At 31.3% G+C, this 19,294-nt stretch overlaps 1 protein-coding gene and 1 non-coding gene across 2 annotated transcripts; one reads left to right on the top strand and one right to left on the bottom strand.

The window, feature by feature from the left end:
• Positions 1-294: 294 nt before the first annotated feature.
• Positions 295-4,546, bottom strand: LOC112418539 (uncharacterized). Its single transcript, XM_024774927.2, has 6 exons — positions 4,493-4,546; positions 2,898-3,019; positions 1,970-2,093; positions 1,458-1,754; positions 1,276-1,377; positions 295-1,049 (listed from the first exon to the last, which is right to left on the bottom strand). Exons 1-6 carry the CDS (start codon positions 4,544-4,546, stop codon positions 567-569), a joined length of 1,182 nt encoding a protein of 393 aa, XP_024630695.2. The 3' UTR covers positions 295-566.
• An 8,516-nt stretch (positions 4,547-13,062) lies between these two features.
• On the top strand, positions 13,063-13,149 carry LOC112418795 (small nucleolar RNA Z221/R21b). Its single transcript, XR_003008875.1, has one exon. It is a non-coding gene; the product is annotated as a small nucleolar RNA Z221/R21b (small nucleolar RNA).
• Positions 13,150-19,294: the final 6,145 nt, after the last annotated feature.

Genomic DNA, 19,294 nt, shown 5'->3' with positions numbered 1-19,294 from the left:
GAACTGAGTTATAATTTCCTACGGTTTTCAGACGGATTCTAGATAATTTTTCAAACAATTTTTGGACGGATTTAAATTGCTTTAAAATATTTTCCACGCTTTTCAATTGTGGTTATAATTTTTTTTTCCTGTACAAAATTGCCACAATTCATATTTTTTAATGATTTTGGGATAAATTCCAATATGTAAAATTGATATTCAATAATACATACTAAATTAAATAAAAATAAATAATAATTCAAGAGTAAACAAATGCTCATTGTCTGAAACAAAATTATATAAACTAGATTTATATAAGTGCTCAATGTTCTAACTCAGTATATCACAAACTAACATGGCTAAATTGTTCATTAGTCAATACTCAACAATAAAAGTAACACAATGAAGTGCACTAGCAGGGATAGGGGAGACAACATAACTCCAACCAAAAGGAACTCCCATGACAAAGCCAAATACAAGACAATAGTAGTCAAACACATAATTCATCAAAAAAAAAAAAAACAGGGAAACTGGTAGCAACAACCACAAAACAGTTGAACAACAGAAAATCAGTTGGGCCAAACTTATCATTCAAATCCAAAATTATCATCATTGTTTTCATTAGAGGCTTCACCAACATCATTTGGTTCATCTTGCATAGGTGTCGCACAAGCAAAGTTTGGAGGCAATGGCATATTCAACTTTTCAAATAAAGTTGCAAGCATGCTTTCATTTGACTCAATTCTTTTTTGTTGCTGCTCTAATTTTTGTTTTTGCTCTTGGTTTATACGTTCTTGCTCTTTTACCTTTTCTTTCCATTTTAAGAGCTCTTGTTCCATGTTTTTTTCCTTAAAGACATTCGAGCATGAACCAATAGTATACTTCGAAGTATTTGTTCCTATAGAACCTAAACCATATAATTTTCCTTTTTTACCTTTAGGAGCTACTTCCTTCCAAATAGTCAAGTCATCTGGCATATTATTATGGCTTTCGGAAGACAATCCTTCTTCCTCTTGATTTTGAGACATAGATATTTCCAAAAGCTCTGCTTTTCTCTTCTTAAAAGCTCCCTGCAATTTTGAATTATGTTAGTCATTTAACTAACAACCAATTACAATTTGTAATTTTAGTAAAATCATAGATAAATCTGGTTTTGGTTCGGCTAGTTGCCGTGCGCAGGCTGCTTTGTTAGCAGGTCTGTTTGATACCAGGTGTGGTGGCCAACTTTCTGCCTTTCTCAGCTCTATTATCATAACTAAATTATAGATAAATATGTAATGTTAAAGAGCTACTTACATAGGCATGCTCAGCTCTACTATCAACCCATTTCTTATCCTTTCTGATATGGCAAATAGCAAATACCTCCTCCACTGGAGGCTTGACTCCTGTTTCATTCTCCTACATTTTTTCCATAACTTGAATGAGAAAATTTCCAATATGTTTTTCATAAATTAGTGAGAAAATATCATGTGTCTTACCATCCTACGTTCCTTCTCACCCATAGATATAGAACCAGCAGTATGAATGGAGCTACCTTGAGTTGAAGCACGATTTGCAGTGTTTGCCACTGATAAATTCTTAAAATTTTTATCGGATGCCCAATAATGTATTAATTGATTCCATACTGGCTCAGGGATGTACTTTGGCCTGTATTCAGAATTTTTTGCATAATTTTTTCTCTCTTGAAACATCATACCTCTGAATCTAGCTTCTCCCTTGATTTCAAAAATTTGTCGAATCTTAGCATCATATTTAGGATGCCATTTACAATACTTCTACAAAATTGCACCCAATTAACATGTTAGAAATTCAAAAATTTCAAGAGTCTTTAATTGTTTAGTAAATTACATCTAACCAATGAAAAAAACACTTAGATAAAGTACTTTGTGCTGTTCTACACTAATATTCATCTTAACTACATAAATATGATAAAGCGTTGTAGCTAAGTATTCTTCTTAAAGAAATATATTACTAATTATATAACTATTACCTTAAATTCAGTAAACCATAACAACTTCTGGTCAAGAGATGCATGTCCCCATGTAGGACAAAACCAATCCAATTTGCTTTTAATGGATTTCGTCAAGAAACGAATAGCAGATGATGGATTGAACCTGTTAATACAAATTGTTAATATACATGCATCAATTATTTTCTACAAACAAAAAAAAATTGATTTGGCCCTGGTTAATTCTTGAGATTGACGAGCTTTATGCAGGAAAGCTTATTTAAAGGAAAGTTAATCGTTGGAAGTATTTTTCAAGATAAATGGTCTGCTTTATCTTCAGCTAGAATGGTTACTTGTTGAACAAGTTGCCTCAAACTAGGATATACTTGATGCTAGGAATCAGATACGTTCAATTGAAAATTGTTGATAATGTCACTCACCTTGGTTGATTCATAGGAATGTTGAGATAGAGAAATAAGGAAGGACCACACCAAATATCTTTCCAAAAATTCATATTTATGCCATTTCCCAAAAGCTATAAAAGAGCTTTCTAAAATAACAAAATATTCTGATTTGATACTAGACCAGATGGAATAAAATAATTCTAAATTTTTTTTCCATATATAAGACTCAATAATAACTCAAATCTCCAACGAAAGTCAAATGAAATAAAAAAAAAAAAAACTTAAAAAGAACGAACCAACATACTTTCAACGCCACCAATTCATGAAGTTTTAAGCACAACTTATTTTAACCATATCCATATCAATGTTGGCCATTGCCACTGCTCGAGCCACTAGCACCGTTGCGATAGTTTTGGAGGAGAAGAGATAGAGGACCAACATAGTCCTCAAACCCTAACCTACCCATGGCCCAGATTTAAATCTTTACCACTAATGATCTTTCGACTCTCTTCATTGCATTTATCAACAACCTCAATGATTATGATACCCATGAATTCAAAACACACATTTGTGTTGATGCCTTAGCATCTTGAGATATTTTTGCGTATGATGGAAGAGCACGTTGCATGATTCTTGTCATATTTCTAACAGGAAGACGCAATTCCTCATTTTTTGTTGGACTCCTTACCTGCAAAGGGACTAAATCCAAAACGAAGCACATAGTTATGTAATTTGCATAAAAATAATTAACATAGGAGTATCACACAGAGTTAAGACTAATTTTATGCTTTATTCTTATTAATAATATTTTAAGAAAAAAAATTCTATAAAAACAAAAAAATGTAGTGTATACTTTCTTTTCTTCCTTTTGATTACGTAGAGGGTCAAAGTCTGAATGTAACATATAATTTCTTGTAAAAGGTGCCTACATATGTATCACTTGACTTTAATGGAATCTTTACATATTGAAACGAGAATTATGAAGCTAATACAACTAAGATACAAACTTTTTTTTTTTGTTTGTGTATATACTGGTTAGCTTCACACCATTAGATAGATCAACAATGAAATTTGTAACAAAACTGAAGTAAAGAACCCTTATTTTAATTTTTTTCACCCAACTTTTTTCTCACTTTTATTTCTTTCACATGATAATTGCATTTTTGTGTAACCTTGATTAATTTGTTATTATAATTAATATTATATCCTATTAGTTTTAAATACAATAATTTATAATATTAAAAAATTAAAATCTTTGCAAGGATGTTTTTCTCACCATTGTATATGCAGATCTGCTTTGAACAAAATTAATTTCAAGATCTCAAATCTTTTTTAGTGTGAATCGAATGCAGTACCCCAAAATTTATAACACTCGCACATTAAAATAATAAATTAAAAATATTAAAGATATGATAAAATTTAGAGAAAGAGATAGATCATGTCAAATATGGGATCCATATTTTTTTTTTGGCATCCCCTTAAATCAAAATGAGCAATGCTATATATCAAGAAAGATTTTTTCAAGAAAATTTCAAGAATGACATGGCAGAATAATCAACCTTAGATTTTATCAAGAAATAGTCCTGAAATTAATGTTAACCAATAAAATCTCAGTATGGCCGGAAATCATGGGGTGGTGGGTGTTATGCATCTTTTTTTTTTATGAAAGATTAATAAATAAGTCTGAAATCTAAAGGTGATTATTGTGCCATGTCATTCTTGAATTTTTCTTATAAAATCATTCTTGATATCTAACATTTTCCAATCAAAATTTCATTCAAAAACTAAGTATTTTTCCATGTCAAAAATGGTTCGTGATGCACAATCATATCCCAAATTAGATCTTTCTTTTCCGAGGCAAATAATGCCTTGAGAATCTAAGAGAAGCAGTTAAGGGGAAAAAATACGAAAAATAAAATAAAATCTAGTGAAAAAATATTAAAACAGTAAGATCTACTATGAAATTAGATATCAAATTCATTTATGCAATAAAATATAAACATACACCATTCAAAACAATATATACACATAAAATTTATATTCAATCTTTAACAAAGTAAAAAAATAAAAATATTAAAATATATGTTAATCACTCGTTTTAAATATAATTACTCATTATAAAGAGATACAAATGTATAATTTTTTTGTTTAAAGTGCTTACCATAGCTTGCTTGTGTTGAACGTTGTTGTTAAATGAGGAACTTCCATGCTCCATACTGCTTTAGGACTTAAATTTGACTATTGAATAATGGTGGTAATTTATTTTGAGAAGAATGGATGTGAATTTTAGTCTATACTCTTCTTAAATTATAGAGGAAAAATTACCTTTCCCCATAAAATAGAAACGTAAAATTATCACCCTATGAGTCCATGTCCACGTGTATAAAGGATGGAATTTTTTTATATATTAATTAATAAAACTAAAAATTTATTTTTATACTTCTTTATATTTAATTTCAATAAATGTTAAAAAAAATATTTAGATTTTTTTTTTTTTTGCAAGAAAAAGGTGAGAAGTTGTGTACCCCCTCACCAAAATATATTAACAAAAAGATAGATACAAAGAGGGGGACATAACAAAAACCCTCTCAAAAGCGAATAAACTTGTAACAACGAAACCCTGATCTATATCTCTACTTAAACTATGGGCTACCTGCCTAGATATATGATAAAAAAACTGCAAATCAGTTAAAGTTAAACCAATATTACCAAAATGTCAGCACATTGATTCCCTTCTCTATATGTGTGAGTAACCTAGAAATTTTTGTTCCTTGTTAGAAGTAAAGCATTCCTCCATCTATTCCTTGGCCTGCAAGGAATCGGATAATTGATTTTGAAGGCTAAGACAAGTAACTGAGAATAACTCTCTATTCAAAGGCTATTCCATCTCTTTTGATCAAAAATTTCTATGGCCCTTAATGCACCTGCTACTTCAGCTTGGAAGGCATCCCAAAGATAACTTCTCATCAAAACAACCTCTAAAATTAACATTGTGATCCCTAAAGATGCCTCACAGGCCGAGATCCCTGGACAATTTAGAAGCTCCATCTATGTTACATTTTATCCAGCCATTGATGGGGGGCGACCAAATAACCTCCTTTATAATAGGAGATGTAGGAGGTCTAAGATTGCAATGAAATTAATTTTTTTAACACTTTAAAATCATGCAGAGAATTGTTAGATACCTGCAAAGTGTTATTTCCATAGTGTTGCATTTGAAGAGAAAATAGCAATTTTTGATCGCCAGGAAATTCTTTTGTTTTGGAACCTCTTTCCTTCAACTTCTCATCTGTTGTTAGTTTATCATGCATTATCCTCCAAACTAAGAAAGACTTAGATGTGGGAATGTCCTAATTAATCCAAATGTCTTTGGCCCAATCTAGAGTCTGAGAGTATTGATTTTTGAAACAGTAAACTTCTTTGAGAGTCAGCTCACCATTAGCATTGGAAATGAAAGGAATGAGAGGATTTTCCATCATAAGGCCTATCTTCTCCATATTAGAGATATAGTTTAGCTTCAAGTAGTAAATAGTCCTATAGTAGTATATATAGTTGTAGCCACCCCATTAGTGGGTCAATTTCACTCATTTGTAATATTCACTTTATCATCAATACAAAGATTATTTGAGTTTTCTCTCATTCCTTGTTGGATATCATGTTTCCTAACATGGTATCAGAGCTAATCTGGTATCCACCTTGAAGAAATTTTCCGCTGCACTTTCTTGAGAAAATAAAATTTTCTCACTTTCATTTTTTTTTTCTTCTTTCTCGTTCCAATTTTCCTTTTCTCATTTCACACTCCTTCGTTTTCTCTAACAATATCATTGTTACCGATTCTTTTTCCTTCTCAATCCATTTCATTTTCTATTTGTTCTTGATTCGTTACAATCTCAACAATGAGATTCAGTTTTCTTTCTCATCATCTTTGTCTTGTACTCGAATCGTTTTTCTGTTATTGATTTGTTCGATCGATTTCTCATTTGATCCGCATCTCAATTTCATTCGATTCTTTTACATCTTTTTGTTTGATCGATTGCTTCGTGATTCCGTTTGTGTCTTTTTCCCAAATCTTAGGGTTTGCGATTCAGTTACAATCGCGATTTCCTTTTCTCTCTCGATCGATTTTCTTTGTTCGTTCTTCTTTGTTCTGTTATTTTTTGGTTCAATTTCCGGCGTGATTCAAAAGTCTTTATCGATTTTCTAGTTCAGTTTAATGCTCCATTCGATTTTCTGGATCGAATTCTTGCGAATTATGATTCCATTTTTGTCTCATTTTTCTGGTCACCCTATTTCCCCCAAATTTTAGGGTTTTGCAATTCCAATTCAATCGTATTTGTCTGTTGAATCAATTCAAACTCTACAATTCTGTTGTCATCGTGTTTCTTTTTATCATCTTCTTAATCCCAAATTCTAGGGTTTCAGCATTTTGATATTTCTTTTCCTAAATGTTGTTCGATTCTAGTTTGATTTCATCTTCATCCGACTTCTGTTTCACTGTTTGATGCTTCGACTGAGATCACAAATTCAGTTTTTGATGTGTTTCAAGTGCCTTGAGATTTTACTTTGCGCTTTGATTCTTGAAGCCTTTTACTATTGTGCACACAAGGTGTTTGCTAAAAGTCTTCACTTAAAATGGATTGGTGATGAGATTTGTGAAGTTCCTGAAGAAGTTGTTATCATGAGGGAAGTCTGTGAACATTCCTCTGTTTTCTGGTTCAACTTTGCATTGGCTTCTTTGTTGAGCTCTAGCATGCTGTTCTTGGATTGCTTGGGCTACTCAATATGGTTGGTACGCTTAGTTTGTTTGGTGTATTTGGGGCTGAAGAGAAATACATGTTCTTGCTTAGAGGACTGCTTGTTGAATTGACATTTTTCCTATAATACAATATTTTGGTGTCCTCCCTTGAGGCTTATACAGTTGATGGTGATACACTGTTGGCAGCTTGAGTTTCTTTTTGCCAAGTATTTTTTGTCCTGGATCGTTGTCAGCATTTGTTACTTGTTTCTGGTTTGGAGTGGTTTGATCTCTGCAGTTTGAAATTTAGCCTATTGTTTGCTTCTGGTTTGTCTATTATGGTGACAATTGAAGGCTATTTTCTTTGGATATATGTTATGCTTCATTATTGGAAGCACTGGTTTTTTTTTTTGGCCTTTGGTTTGAATGCATCAACATGGATTTGTTTCTCTATGGTTTGAAGACATATCACATGGCTATGCATCTCCATTGGCTCCTTGTTTTTTTTTTTGTTGCTGTTACATGCCCTGTAGTATACAGGTTGCATTTGGTTTCTTGTCTCAGCTCGGCATTGGAGGGCATCTCTTTTTTAACTTTGGAACCTTGGTCTTGTTGCTTCATGGTACCTTTGGTGTGCAGTTTGTTCAACATATGACCTCCTTCCATTGTAAACTTTGGCCCTTCCTTGCACTTTTTCTTTTGGATATCATCATTGATTTTGGATATCCTTACTCTTCTTGTCTTGTGCTTCTGTTCATGATGGTTAAGCTATGTTGCTAAGCTTCTGTCATGAATGGTTAAGCGTCGTGCTTCTGTCCAAGGATGATTAAGCGTCATTTTCTTCTTCTTCTTGTGCTTCTGTCTTGAGTTATTGAGAACTCTTGATGGTTAAGCGTTGTGCCTTTTAAGGCTTTGTTGTTGATTGGCTTCTACCGGATGGTGGTTAAGCGTTGGTTTGTTGCTTCTCTCCAAGTGATTACACCTTGAGTTGTGGTTTCCTCTTGTTGGATAGGCATTTGGTTGTTGCTATTCTCTTGGCCGATGTATTCCCGACATCTTTCATTGTATATTCATTTGCTCGATGTATTTCCTTGTATTTTCTCATTTCAAGTTGGAAGTGTTTTGAACACCTTCCAACTTGAGGGGGACTATTAGAGATATAGTTTAGCTTCAAGTAGTAAATAGTCCTATAGTAGTATATATAGTTGTAGCCACCCCATTAGTGGGTCAATTTCACTCATTTGTAATATTCACTTTATCATCAATACAAAGATTATTTGAGTTTTCTCTCATTCCTTGTTGGATATCATGTTTCCTAACACTCCAATCCTTAACCAAAAAGGTTAAAATCCAAAAACTTTAGTAGCTTCAATTGATGGCTCATGGGAGAATGAGTTGCAAGATGTGCCAATCTTGTAAAAAGGTAGGCAACTGACATGATGTTGTAAAAAGGTTTTAAGTGATACTAACACTCATTTCACATAAAATAAAAGGGAGTCAAAGGTTTAGGGTTCATATATAAACAAGTAAGTAATCAAGGAAATCCGACATAAACAATAAATATATATTTTTAAAACAACCGGTAACAATGACGTTTGTTGCAAAAGGAAACAAATTCATCAAACACTAGTAATACTTTGAAATTTTTAGCCTTTATAGAGTGTTTATGTCGTACGTACATATCCATGGATCATGATTGTCCATTAAGCGATTCACGCCTTAAAAAAGAGCGAAACTATTCAATGGTAGATTGATTTCTAAATTTCTTGGAGAGATAATTTCTAACCTTTAAATCTCATTTCATGACATGAATACAACAAGAAATATAGGAGAAAATATAGTGACTTTAGAAACTTTGGGAAATAATGAAATTCTTGAGTTGTCTCCTGCTTTTTTTTTTATATATAGTATAAACAAATAATTAAATTATAAGAAGTACGAGGGGAACTCAAACCCTTACAATTCAAATAGAAGCAATCCTTAGATGCGTTGTAGACATATTAAAAAATCTTATACCAACTAAAAAATAAAACAATTAAATTACGACCCGCTATACCGATAAACTAAAATCAAGAAATAAACTTAATTTGCTCCACCGAGCTCAACAAATTAGTAATCTCTCCCCTAGGTATAATGTTTTTCCTCAAAGGCCAAATACATCAAAGTTGTGGCTAACCAATTTAGATGTTTTTTCATACTGTTCCTGACAAAGCTAAAGCTCATTCTGGCTAGACTCGGGTCTGATCCGTGACCCAAGAACATACAATGGACACACCCTAAATTTCACTGGATAATAGTCTGAACCATTAGATCCTAACCGTTCAGTCCGGATCTAATGGCATATGACCCTCAAATGGTCACACTTGTCCCTCATGGACAATTGTCCACATAAAGGCAATTCACAGCCCGAAAACAATAATTATCCTCTATATACCCATGCTTAACATTGTGCTAGGCAACATAATTCTTACCCTATTTTCAGCCGCACTCTCTCCTGAATCCCCTACTGACTTGGCGTCGGAGCACGTGCAGGTACACATCCTCTCTGATCGAGAAGAACTCACGACCACGGTAGATGGCAAAGAGTTCAATCCCTATACACAAAGAATTTCAACCCAAGAAACCATCTTCCTAGGTTCAACCGAATCATATACATTTTTTAGACTTGCGTAGTTATCTTCATAAAATGGATAGATACATGTGGAGGTTTGTCCATATATATATATATATATATATATATATATGGCAAATACCAACTTATGCTCTTAGACCATCTACAACAGTATGTGTTTCACCTATTTAGCATCAAATTAAATAGGCATCCCATTGTGGAGTGATATTTGTGGTGCTTATATAAAAGGGTGTCTATAGAAGAATTTTCTCTCCCTTAATTTTTTATGTGAATTTAATTTAATATATTGTAATAAAATAAATGAGTGTTGTTGAAATGTAATTATATAGAGTTATTAGTGGAATCTATTAGTGACTTTTGTTTAGGTGTTTGGTTGGAGGAATTGAGTGTTTATTATGTATTGACATTAAAAATTTGTAAACTCGATGATGTATACATGCAAGACCCACTTAGACACTCAAATATGAGAGCTCCATTATGGATAGTCTAAGAGCATACTTTAAGAAGCTAAATATATATATATATAAAAAAAAAAAAAAAATTGAACAATCAAAAATGGAATTATGTTAACCACCAAAAGCAACTCTTCTAGTACAAGGTGTGCTAAAAGAACTACTCTACAAACACAGAGTCATACAAACAACCAAAACAAACCATTACGCGATGCCCAAGTATTGTAAGGGACTTGAGCACCACTTATCTGAACCAAACCTAAAAACAACATTTTTGACTTTCAACCAGGCTAAAGACATATATTTAACTTTATCTAACAACTTGGGAATAGAAGTTACAACATTATTGAAAATCCTATTATTACGTTCGTTCTATAAAACTCTAACGCACAAGAGCCAAATGAGCTGAAGAAAATCCTATTAATCATAGAAATTGTACATTTATTCATATTGAAAGTTTTAAAATTCATTTTTTTTATTGCAATATTTATTTCCTAATTCCACTTTTAGCTCAGAAATCTGTGCATGTTAACGTGATCTTAAAAAAACCATCCTACATATGAAAACTTTGATGAGGAAGCTTTTTCAATGCATTTCTAAAAAAAAAATGGTAAAATATGGTAATAGCTATTGAAATTTAAGGAGAAAACAAGCGCGCAATTGCTGAAATCTAATCTCAAGCATATTAAACGTGAAACTCTTAATCTAACATGTGAAACTCTTTCAAGCATATTAAACGTGAAATTCTTGTAACCAAATAAAAAACGTGAAATTCTTAATCTAACATGTGAAAGTCTTTATTAAGCATAAATCATGAAAATGACTTTTTTGATGAAGTTAACACTATAACATCAAAACTGTAGTGAGTAACACCCCGCTGTTTGTACAGTGACATCAAAAGTTCAATCCACATACTATCATCAATTCATCAAATTAACAAGACTACACTTAATCTAATTTTATCTTACATTGTTTCAAGTGTAACACCCCACAAAATGTAACACTTAAGACTATCACATAATATCATCAAATTTGTTTGCATGTTAAAGATGACAACGATAAAATAGTACCAGTAAGTCCAAGATGCTGCAAGCACTACTAGATGAATTACTATTGATCATTAATCAGTAATCAACAATTTAAAAATGAATCAAATATTAAAATCAAAATTAACTTTTTCAAAAAAGTCAAATTCTTGACTGCACCGTAGAAGCTTCCTAATAATTAACGTATGTCAATTGATTTTTTAGAAAGAAAAAAAGGTAAACATAGTTATTGTGAGCTTTATGGTCTGTTTGGTTCAAATATAAGCACTACTATCTTCGGTCACTACTATAAGCAAAAATTTGATTTTTAAAGTCATTCAATAAATGATATATGTAGTTTATATATAGACCACATACATCATTTAATAAATTAACCTAAAAAGTTAATTTTTACTTATAACAGTGATCGAAGGAAGTTTAACATATGAAAATTTAAAACAAAAAATTAATGGTAAATGTTAATTACTAATAGATTAATAATAATCACTCATTCGTCTAGGTTTCAACCAAAACTTTCCATCAACAACTCTTTATCGTTTAGCTCAAACCATTTAGATATTTTAACTTCCTGATTCTCTTTGTTTTTGTATATTTAGAAGAAGTTGTTACGGAAGAAATGTGTTTATCATACATGGGGAAGGCCCCTTATTTAAAGTGTTGCTTCCAAGATACTCCCTCCGTGTTTTATTCTTAAAAAAAATTGAAAAAAAAATGTTTTGTTTTTATTATACTCTCTCAGCCATAAATTATATGATATTTTAGACATTTCATACGTATCAAGAAATGTAATTAATTTTGTATGGAAAGGTGATATAACGAGTTGTTTTACAAAATTGTTCTTAATAAATCACATGAGAAAAATAAATTAAATTGAAAAGAGAGAGCAATAAATAGTTAAGAGTATAATAGAAAAATAACATTAATGTCTTATTGATATTATAAAACGACTTCTAATTTGAGACAATTTTTTTTCCAAGAGTGACTTATAATTGGGAATGGAGGGAATATAAGCTAATTGTTCAAATTAACTCTGTAATACACGCGATGTTTGAAAAATAATCCTATAAAATAAAAAACACATTCTAACCATGTAATTTTATATTCTTCTTATTTTTGACCCTATAATGTATGCCTAGTCCAAAAAAGTGACATGTAAGTCAAAAAATTCAACATTTTTCATACAAGCTTAGGACGTCAAAATATGACTTTATACAAAAATAAAATAGATTTTTTCAACTAAGGCCGAATTAATTATGAATTTTTAATCGCCATAATTATGAATTTCTTAAATAATTCATAATTAATTTGTCTTGTTTAAAACTTCAAAGTTTCTTGTGTTATGATTTTTTCAACTAATATGTATAGATCAAACAAAAACTTATATAAAATTTCTTTCATATACGTTGTTGAAGGATTTTAAATTAATGTGATTGTTATTATATTTAATAATGAATTTTTATATGAATAATTATTATACATTTTCTTTTTTTAATTGAACTCATAACAATAATTTTATTCACCATAATTTCTAACAATATTACATTTTGCATATAACTCACCCGCAAAGCACGGTGCAGGGTCTAATCTAGTAAAAAAAAAGAAAGTAAAATCTCACTTAATTTGATTAATGAGAACTGGGCCGTTTTATTGGACCATAGATGAACCGGCCCAATTTCATGAAGCTCCACCTAACCAACGAATTAGGGCTTCTACCCTTTCCACTATATAATCAACGCCACACCCTTCTTCCTTCATTTTCTTCATCACAAATCTCTCTATCTCACAGTTTTTTCTCTATATTTTCATTCTTTATAATCTTTTTTACTTTTTTCTCAATTATAACATGTTATGCGCTTTTAATTATATTGGCTATGATGAATTTTAGAGATAGTCATGCACCACTCTGATTTCCTGTGCTGATAATTTTCTCATACCCATTATTTTTCTGAGCCTTATTTTCCTGTAATTATCGTAGATCTTATGAATTTTTGATGATTTTTTATTTGTTAATTTTTATGTGTTATTGAAATTAGAGAACCAAATGATGCGGGGTTTATAACCCCAACCATGATGCGGACCGTACAGCTTTACAGCTTCTGGGGATGAAATTTTGGTTTCTGATGGTTCTCCACTTGTTCTATATTCCGTTGTTTTATTTTGTTTTTTTAAGTTATGAATCAGCGATACTCCTCAGATTAAGGATGTTCTGGTGTCTCTGACACCGACACATATAATTATATTATATTGTGTTATTTTGTCAAATTATTAGTGGTGTTCGTGCTTGTGTCTAGTGTCTGTGTTGAGTACATTTTTCTTTGCAATTCATTTTTTTATACAAGTATAAAACGCGTTCATACCTCCCTTTCATTTAATGTTAGGAGAAATTACATTGTCATCTGATGTTAATTAAAATGACATAAACATCTCTTTTAGTTTGAAAACTTACACCAAACTCCGTTTAAGTTCCAATAAATAGACAAATACCTAACAAGAGTGCATCACCATAATTTTTTCCCTTGAATTTACATGTTTTTATGCATTTTTAATGAAATTGATTTATTTAACTATGTGATATACTGATGTTGATTTATATATAAGAAATTAAAAACATATGTATGTATGTATGTATGTATGTTAGAATGTTCTCGTTGTCTGCTTTCCCAATTCATTCTTCAAGTCGCTATTCTTCAAATAAATTAAAAACATGTATGTTAAAATATTCTCTTTCAACAATCATGAAGAATCTGCATAGCCAAATTCATTCTCAAGTCCTATTCTTTAAAGTTGTTATTGGTCTTAATTGATAAATGAGGTGTTTATCTATTGCATAAAAAAAATTATGAAATTACATGGACAAAAGAAGAATCTAAAAAGCACACATGTTTATGTAATTTGCAGCTCACGTGTAGTGTTTGGCTGAAACACATCAAATACAACTGAATTTTGGCCGTTAACTGTCGCGGGAATTAAAATTTGAAATTGTTTAATACTAGTGAAAAGATGGACATTCACTTGTGCATGTTTTTCCGCCCATTTTGTCCTAATGTTTGAAGCTTTTAAATTATAAAATTATAAAAAAAATTAAACTGAAAGTGATTGTCTATTTTAATAACACCAACAAATAATTTTATTATAGAAAAAAAATTGTTTAAGAGTATAATGGAATGATAAAGAATAAGTATAAATATTGTTTTATGTTGTGTATATATTCTGAGAGGTCTAACAGATTGAGAACCGATGGGGGTGCACATGCTGAAAAACAACAAGAAGGAGTATGTCTTTTATTTTGGTCCACATCTAAAATTATGTAGCAAGAATCTGTATAGGACAATTGAAATTGAAATTGAAATTGACGAGGGAGAAGAATAAAAGAGATTGTTGTCCTTGTCGATTACAGTTTCAGTATGATGGTCCTTGCCAATTCGACAAATAATTTTGGCTGTTGTCAAAATAATGTAACTTTACTCCTTGTTGAATTTGTATATAGGCACCTTGACATTGGTATTTTTTAGCGATCCTTCTCATTTGATGTCTTGTTGGTGGTTTTTGCTTTCTTTTTCAATGGGGCGGATCGGGGGCAGGGGATACTTCCCCGATTCCCGCCCCGCCGGTGTATTCGTTCCCCGTCCCCGATCCCTGCCACGGGGGAATATTTTCCCCGATCCCCGTCCTCGCGGATCCCCATTATTTTTTTGTCCCAAATTAAAGCTGTTTTATACACAAATGTCTTCTTAATTTGCAAAAACTTGCTCATGAATTGGTTCTGTTACAACTCTATGAACCATTTGATACATAATAATTCTGCAATAGCTTTTTCACTTCAGAAGCTAATGAAGTATGCATAGAAGAAAAAAATTAGAGTATGTAGATGAAGAAACATAAAAGAAGAAACAAAACTGGATCAGCATAACCTAGGAGTATAAAGCGTAAAACATAGAAGAAAAAACGAAACTGGTTCTGGATCTCGCTTGCGGAAAACAAAGAAGAGGAAACAAAGCGTAAAAGGAAGCTTAGATCAGTGAAGGTCGAAAGATTGGAGATTCGGAGGCGCGGTTGGGTTTGAAACCCATGAGTTGAGATGAGACTGTGATACGGGTTCAGTAATAACAACCAAAACCATTCTTTTACATTTTTTTATTTTTTATTTTATTAAACCATATATGAAAAGTCCAAAAACCCACTGAAAAATATTAAAGCTTTTTAAAAACACAAGGACATTACAGTATTTTCACAGGGGTTGGGGAATCCACGGGGCGGGAAAATTCCCTAAAAATGGGGCACCGAATGGGGAATCCACGTGGGGATCCGTTCTGAAAAATCCCCACTGACATCCCTACTCTCATCTTGTTCGATCTACCAGACATATCTGCACAACATAATGCAAAAAAATCAATGATTTTCATTGTCTAACTAATCAACAACAACAATTCACATTGTATCCAAACTACCACATTGTGTCTCATTGCATTCAAACTAACCAACATGAACAATTCAATTTCTAACTTAATTCATCATTAATAATAAAAAATTATAAATTCTTACGTGCAAATTCTACTATAAAAATCTAAAATTATGAAATTTCATCAAAAAATCTAACTTTTAAACAAACAAAAAAGATAATGTCAAATGATCACAATCACTTACTTGATGTTAGGGTAGAATTTGATGTTGCATGATCAAAGTTGATGAGAATCGCACTTGAGAGTTCTCAAAATTGTACTCGATGTTTTAGAAAAGGTATGGCAGAATGGTTGTTGTTCTGTTTCTGTACCAGAACTCAATGTGACTTAAGTCATGTTGGTACTTAAGTCATGTTGGGATATTTTGGAAAGTTTTCATAGGAATAGAAATTCTCATTGTGAGGAGAGAAATTTTTGTTGTATTTTGCATCTTATTGGGTCTCATCAAGTGAATGAACCTTGATGACTGAGTCCTTTGTTTAGTCTACATAATTGTCCCAACTAATGTAGGGTTATTGTTTTGGACTGAACAAAGGGTACCAGTGTCTGGTTCATTCATGGGAGGTTTTGGTTTTCAACCTTAAATATTATCTTTTGATGAATGTTAGGGTCACACCCTTTAACACACCATTTAAACACACTCTCATCTAGTTCTTTCCTTTGAGGTAACTAGTTTCTCTTTGTACTTAGAGAATCAGTTACCGGTGAAAAGAGAACAAAATAAATGATGAGGTGTCCCAATAGATGAGAGTGCGTCCAAAGAGTTAGAGGGGGTGACCCTAACATTTCTCTTATTTTCACACTACTATCAAAGTAGGCTTTATTATAACACTAATCATCCACCTCAATCACATACTCAGTGAGTCAAAGTGTTTTTTTTTCCTTATAAGAAATGATATTTGTAGAACCATTTTTTGACAACTTTTGTGACAACTTTATCTTTAATACTCACATTATGTTTTTACTTTCTCTCTTTTTATTATTTTGGTTTTTGTGTCGATGTCTAATTTTCTTTGAAAATTTAAAGTTGTCTCAAATGTTGTCATTACAATGGTTGTTCAAATAAAACAACTCTTTTCTTACACATTGTCTTTGAACACCATACTCTCCATGGATTCTAGTGAACTTCCATCTTCTCATCATTCTTCTAGCAATCGCGGGTTTGAATATCTAGACATGATTAGAACATATTAGTACTTTGGTCTTTTTAATTTTATTCATTTTATGGATTTAATTGTAAATTTTTTGTGTATGTCTTAAAAGTTGAATTAAAATTGATAGACCAAACCTTTGAAATTGTAAATAAACGGATAAATTATGTTTGAAGAATTTCACTATCTTAGCATAACACAATCACCATACCAAAATCCATATGCAAGAAGATGAGAATGCACATTTAGAAATCAAGATGGAAAGACCCTCAAAGGGGGTAATTGAGAATTTTTGACTTTTTGAGAACCGCTGATTCTCTGCAATAAAACTAGACTGTCGGGATGGAAATTTAAACATTTATTTTTTGGTGGTCGCTTGATTCGGTTGAAATCTGTCATGTCATCTATCGCTTGATTCACGCACGTGCGTGTGTGTATGTGTGTGTGTGGGAGTGATGACCACAAAAATATAACATGGATTGATTGAAATTCTGTATGTTTGTGAAAGAAGGTTGTTGGTTTGGGAGTAAACATAATTAAGGAGTTTAATAGTGTTTTATTAGAGAAGTGGTGTTAGAGGTTGTCGGTGGAAAAAGAGAGTTTGTGGTATAGAGTGTTGTTGGCGAGGTATGGAGAGGAGGGTGGAAGCGCATAGGAGTAACTTTTTAGGTGAAATTACATTCACCTCCCTTGATATTAATTAAAATGACCTTAACTTCCTTTTTAGTTTTAAAAGTTTAGATTCCAACGAAATTAGATGAACCCTAAGAAACACATGCACTAATACGACTCATATCAATTTAACCGATTAATTCCATAAAAAAAAATTCCAAACAAAAGAACAGCAAACGAGAGAATATCAAAAGCACCAACTTTTTTTTTAACTCCCTTAATATCAAATTATCTCCCTTAAAAAATATATTTTATTAGTATTTACAACTTAAAAGGAAAAGGAAAGTACATTGACTAAAGAACAATCTAGCGAGCACATGTCTATTCTAACTGGAAGTGCCTTAACCCAATATTGGGTCTGAAAGTACGTTCACTCCATTCATCACCGTTAAAAGTACATTGACCAAGAAAATTGATTCTCCTCATTTCTACATAAATGTTAGGAGTTAAATACTCAAATGCTCTCATCATAAATCTGAATATTTAGTTAGTGATTGGCTTTTTTTGTTTGTTTGTTTGTTTAAAAGTTAGATTGTTTAGATGTTGGGTTAGAGTTAATAATTGTTAGATTTTATGGAATTTTAGTGTTTCATAAAATGTTTCAATGATTTTTTTTTCTCTCTCGCAATGTTTATCACGAAATTAGTTAAAAATTGAATTGTTAATTGATTATAATGAGTTGAGAGCTATGTGGTAGTTTAGAGATTGAAATGATACAATATGATAGTTTGTGTATAATTAGAATTGTTGTTGTTGAAATGCCACAATGTCTATGGATTTTTGCATTGTTTATGGTGTGATATCTCTGAGAGACCGAACTCAGAGCATGCAGGAAGAGCATGAGATAAAGTGCACGGGTCGAAAAGGAGGGTGAGGCCTAGTAGGAAAAGGAGGGTGAAATTGAATAGACTATATGACATTACTCAATTGAAAAAGAAATCAATTCAATTCAAAAAGAAAGCAAAAACCATCCATGATATGGCACGACATCAATGCAAAATGACATAAAAGGGTATGATTAATTTATGATATAATTTATATCAATTGATATTTTAGTATTTTGAATTTCATAACTTAAATTTATCTTTTATATTATAAATTAAACTTTATTCATTAAAATTTTATTTTACATTTGTTTTTATTTAAGTGTTTATACTTTATAAAATAATTAAATATAATAATTGACAGTTACCAAAATGTATTTTTTATTTTTTGTTCAAGAGAATGTATTATTAATGATAATAGATTTTTTTTAGAGAGTTTAATTTTTTTAAGAAAATAAAATACATATCAATAAATTATAAACGTAGTGGTATATATATATTTTTTTACCATGATTTCCTCAAATACATAATTTTCTCAAAGTTTGTTATATCAAAAAAATATGTATTTTTAGTTAAGAACCATACGAAAAGTACCTAAAAAATTATACCTAAATTTTCTCCTATATATAATCATAGCAATGAATTAAAAACTACGAATACATAGAAATGAATTATATACGTAACAATATATATTCTTCGAAAAAAATGTAACAGTATATATATTTTTCTTTACAAGAGTAGCAATTTTTTTTCGAAGAAACAAGAGTAGCAATATATATAAATGTAGCATTAGATCTCTTTTATTTTAAATTAATAAATTATAAAGGGTAAATATGAATTTTACAAAAAATAATAAGGGTAAAATTGAAAGAAAAAATGACAAGCTATAAACTATAAGCTCAAACGCTACTTTGAATAGCGTCTGAAAAATAGCTTATAAGCTTGTTGTAAAAAACTGTTACCAAACGAAACTTTTTTTGACATACAAGCT

The sequence above is a fragment of the Medicago truncatula genome, chromosome 1 (assembly GCF_003473485.1).
Source record: "Medicago truncatula cultivar Jemalong A17 chromosome 1, MtrunA17r5.0-ANR, whole genome shotgun sequence".
NCBI classification, from domain to species: domain Eukaryota; kingdom Viridiplantae; phylum Streptophyta; class Magnoliopsida; order Fabales; family Fabaceae; genus Medicago; species Medicago truncatula.
Note: the sequence above shows the minus strand (reverse complement) of the source record. Positions and strands in the feature narration are given on the sequence as shown.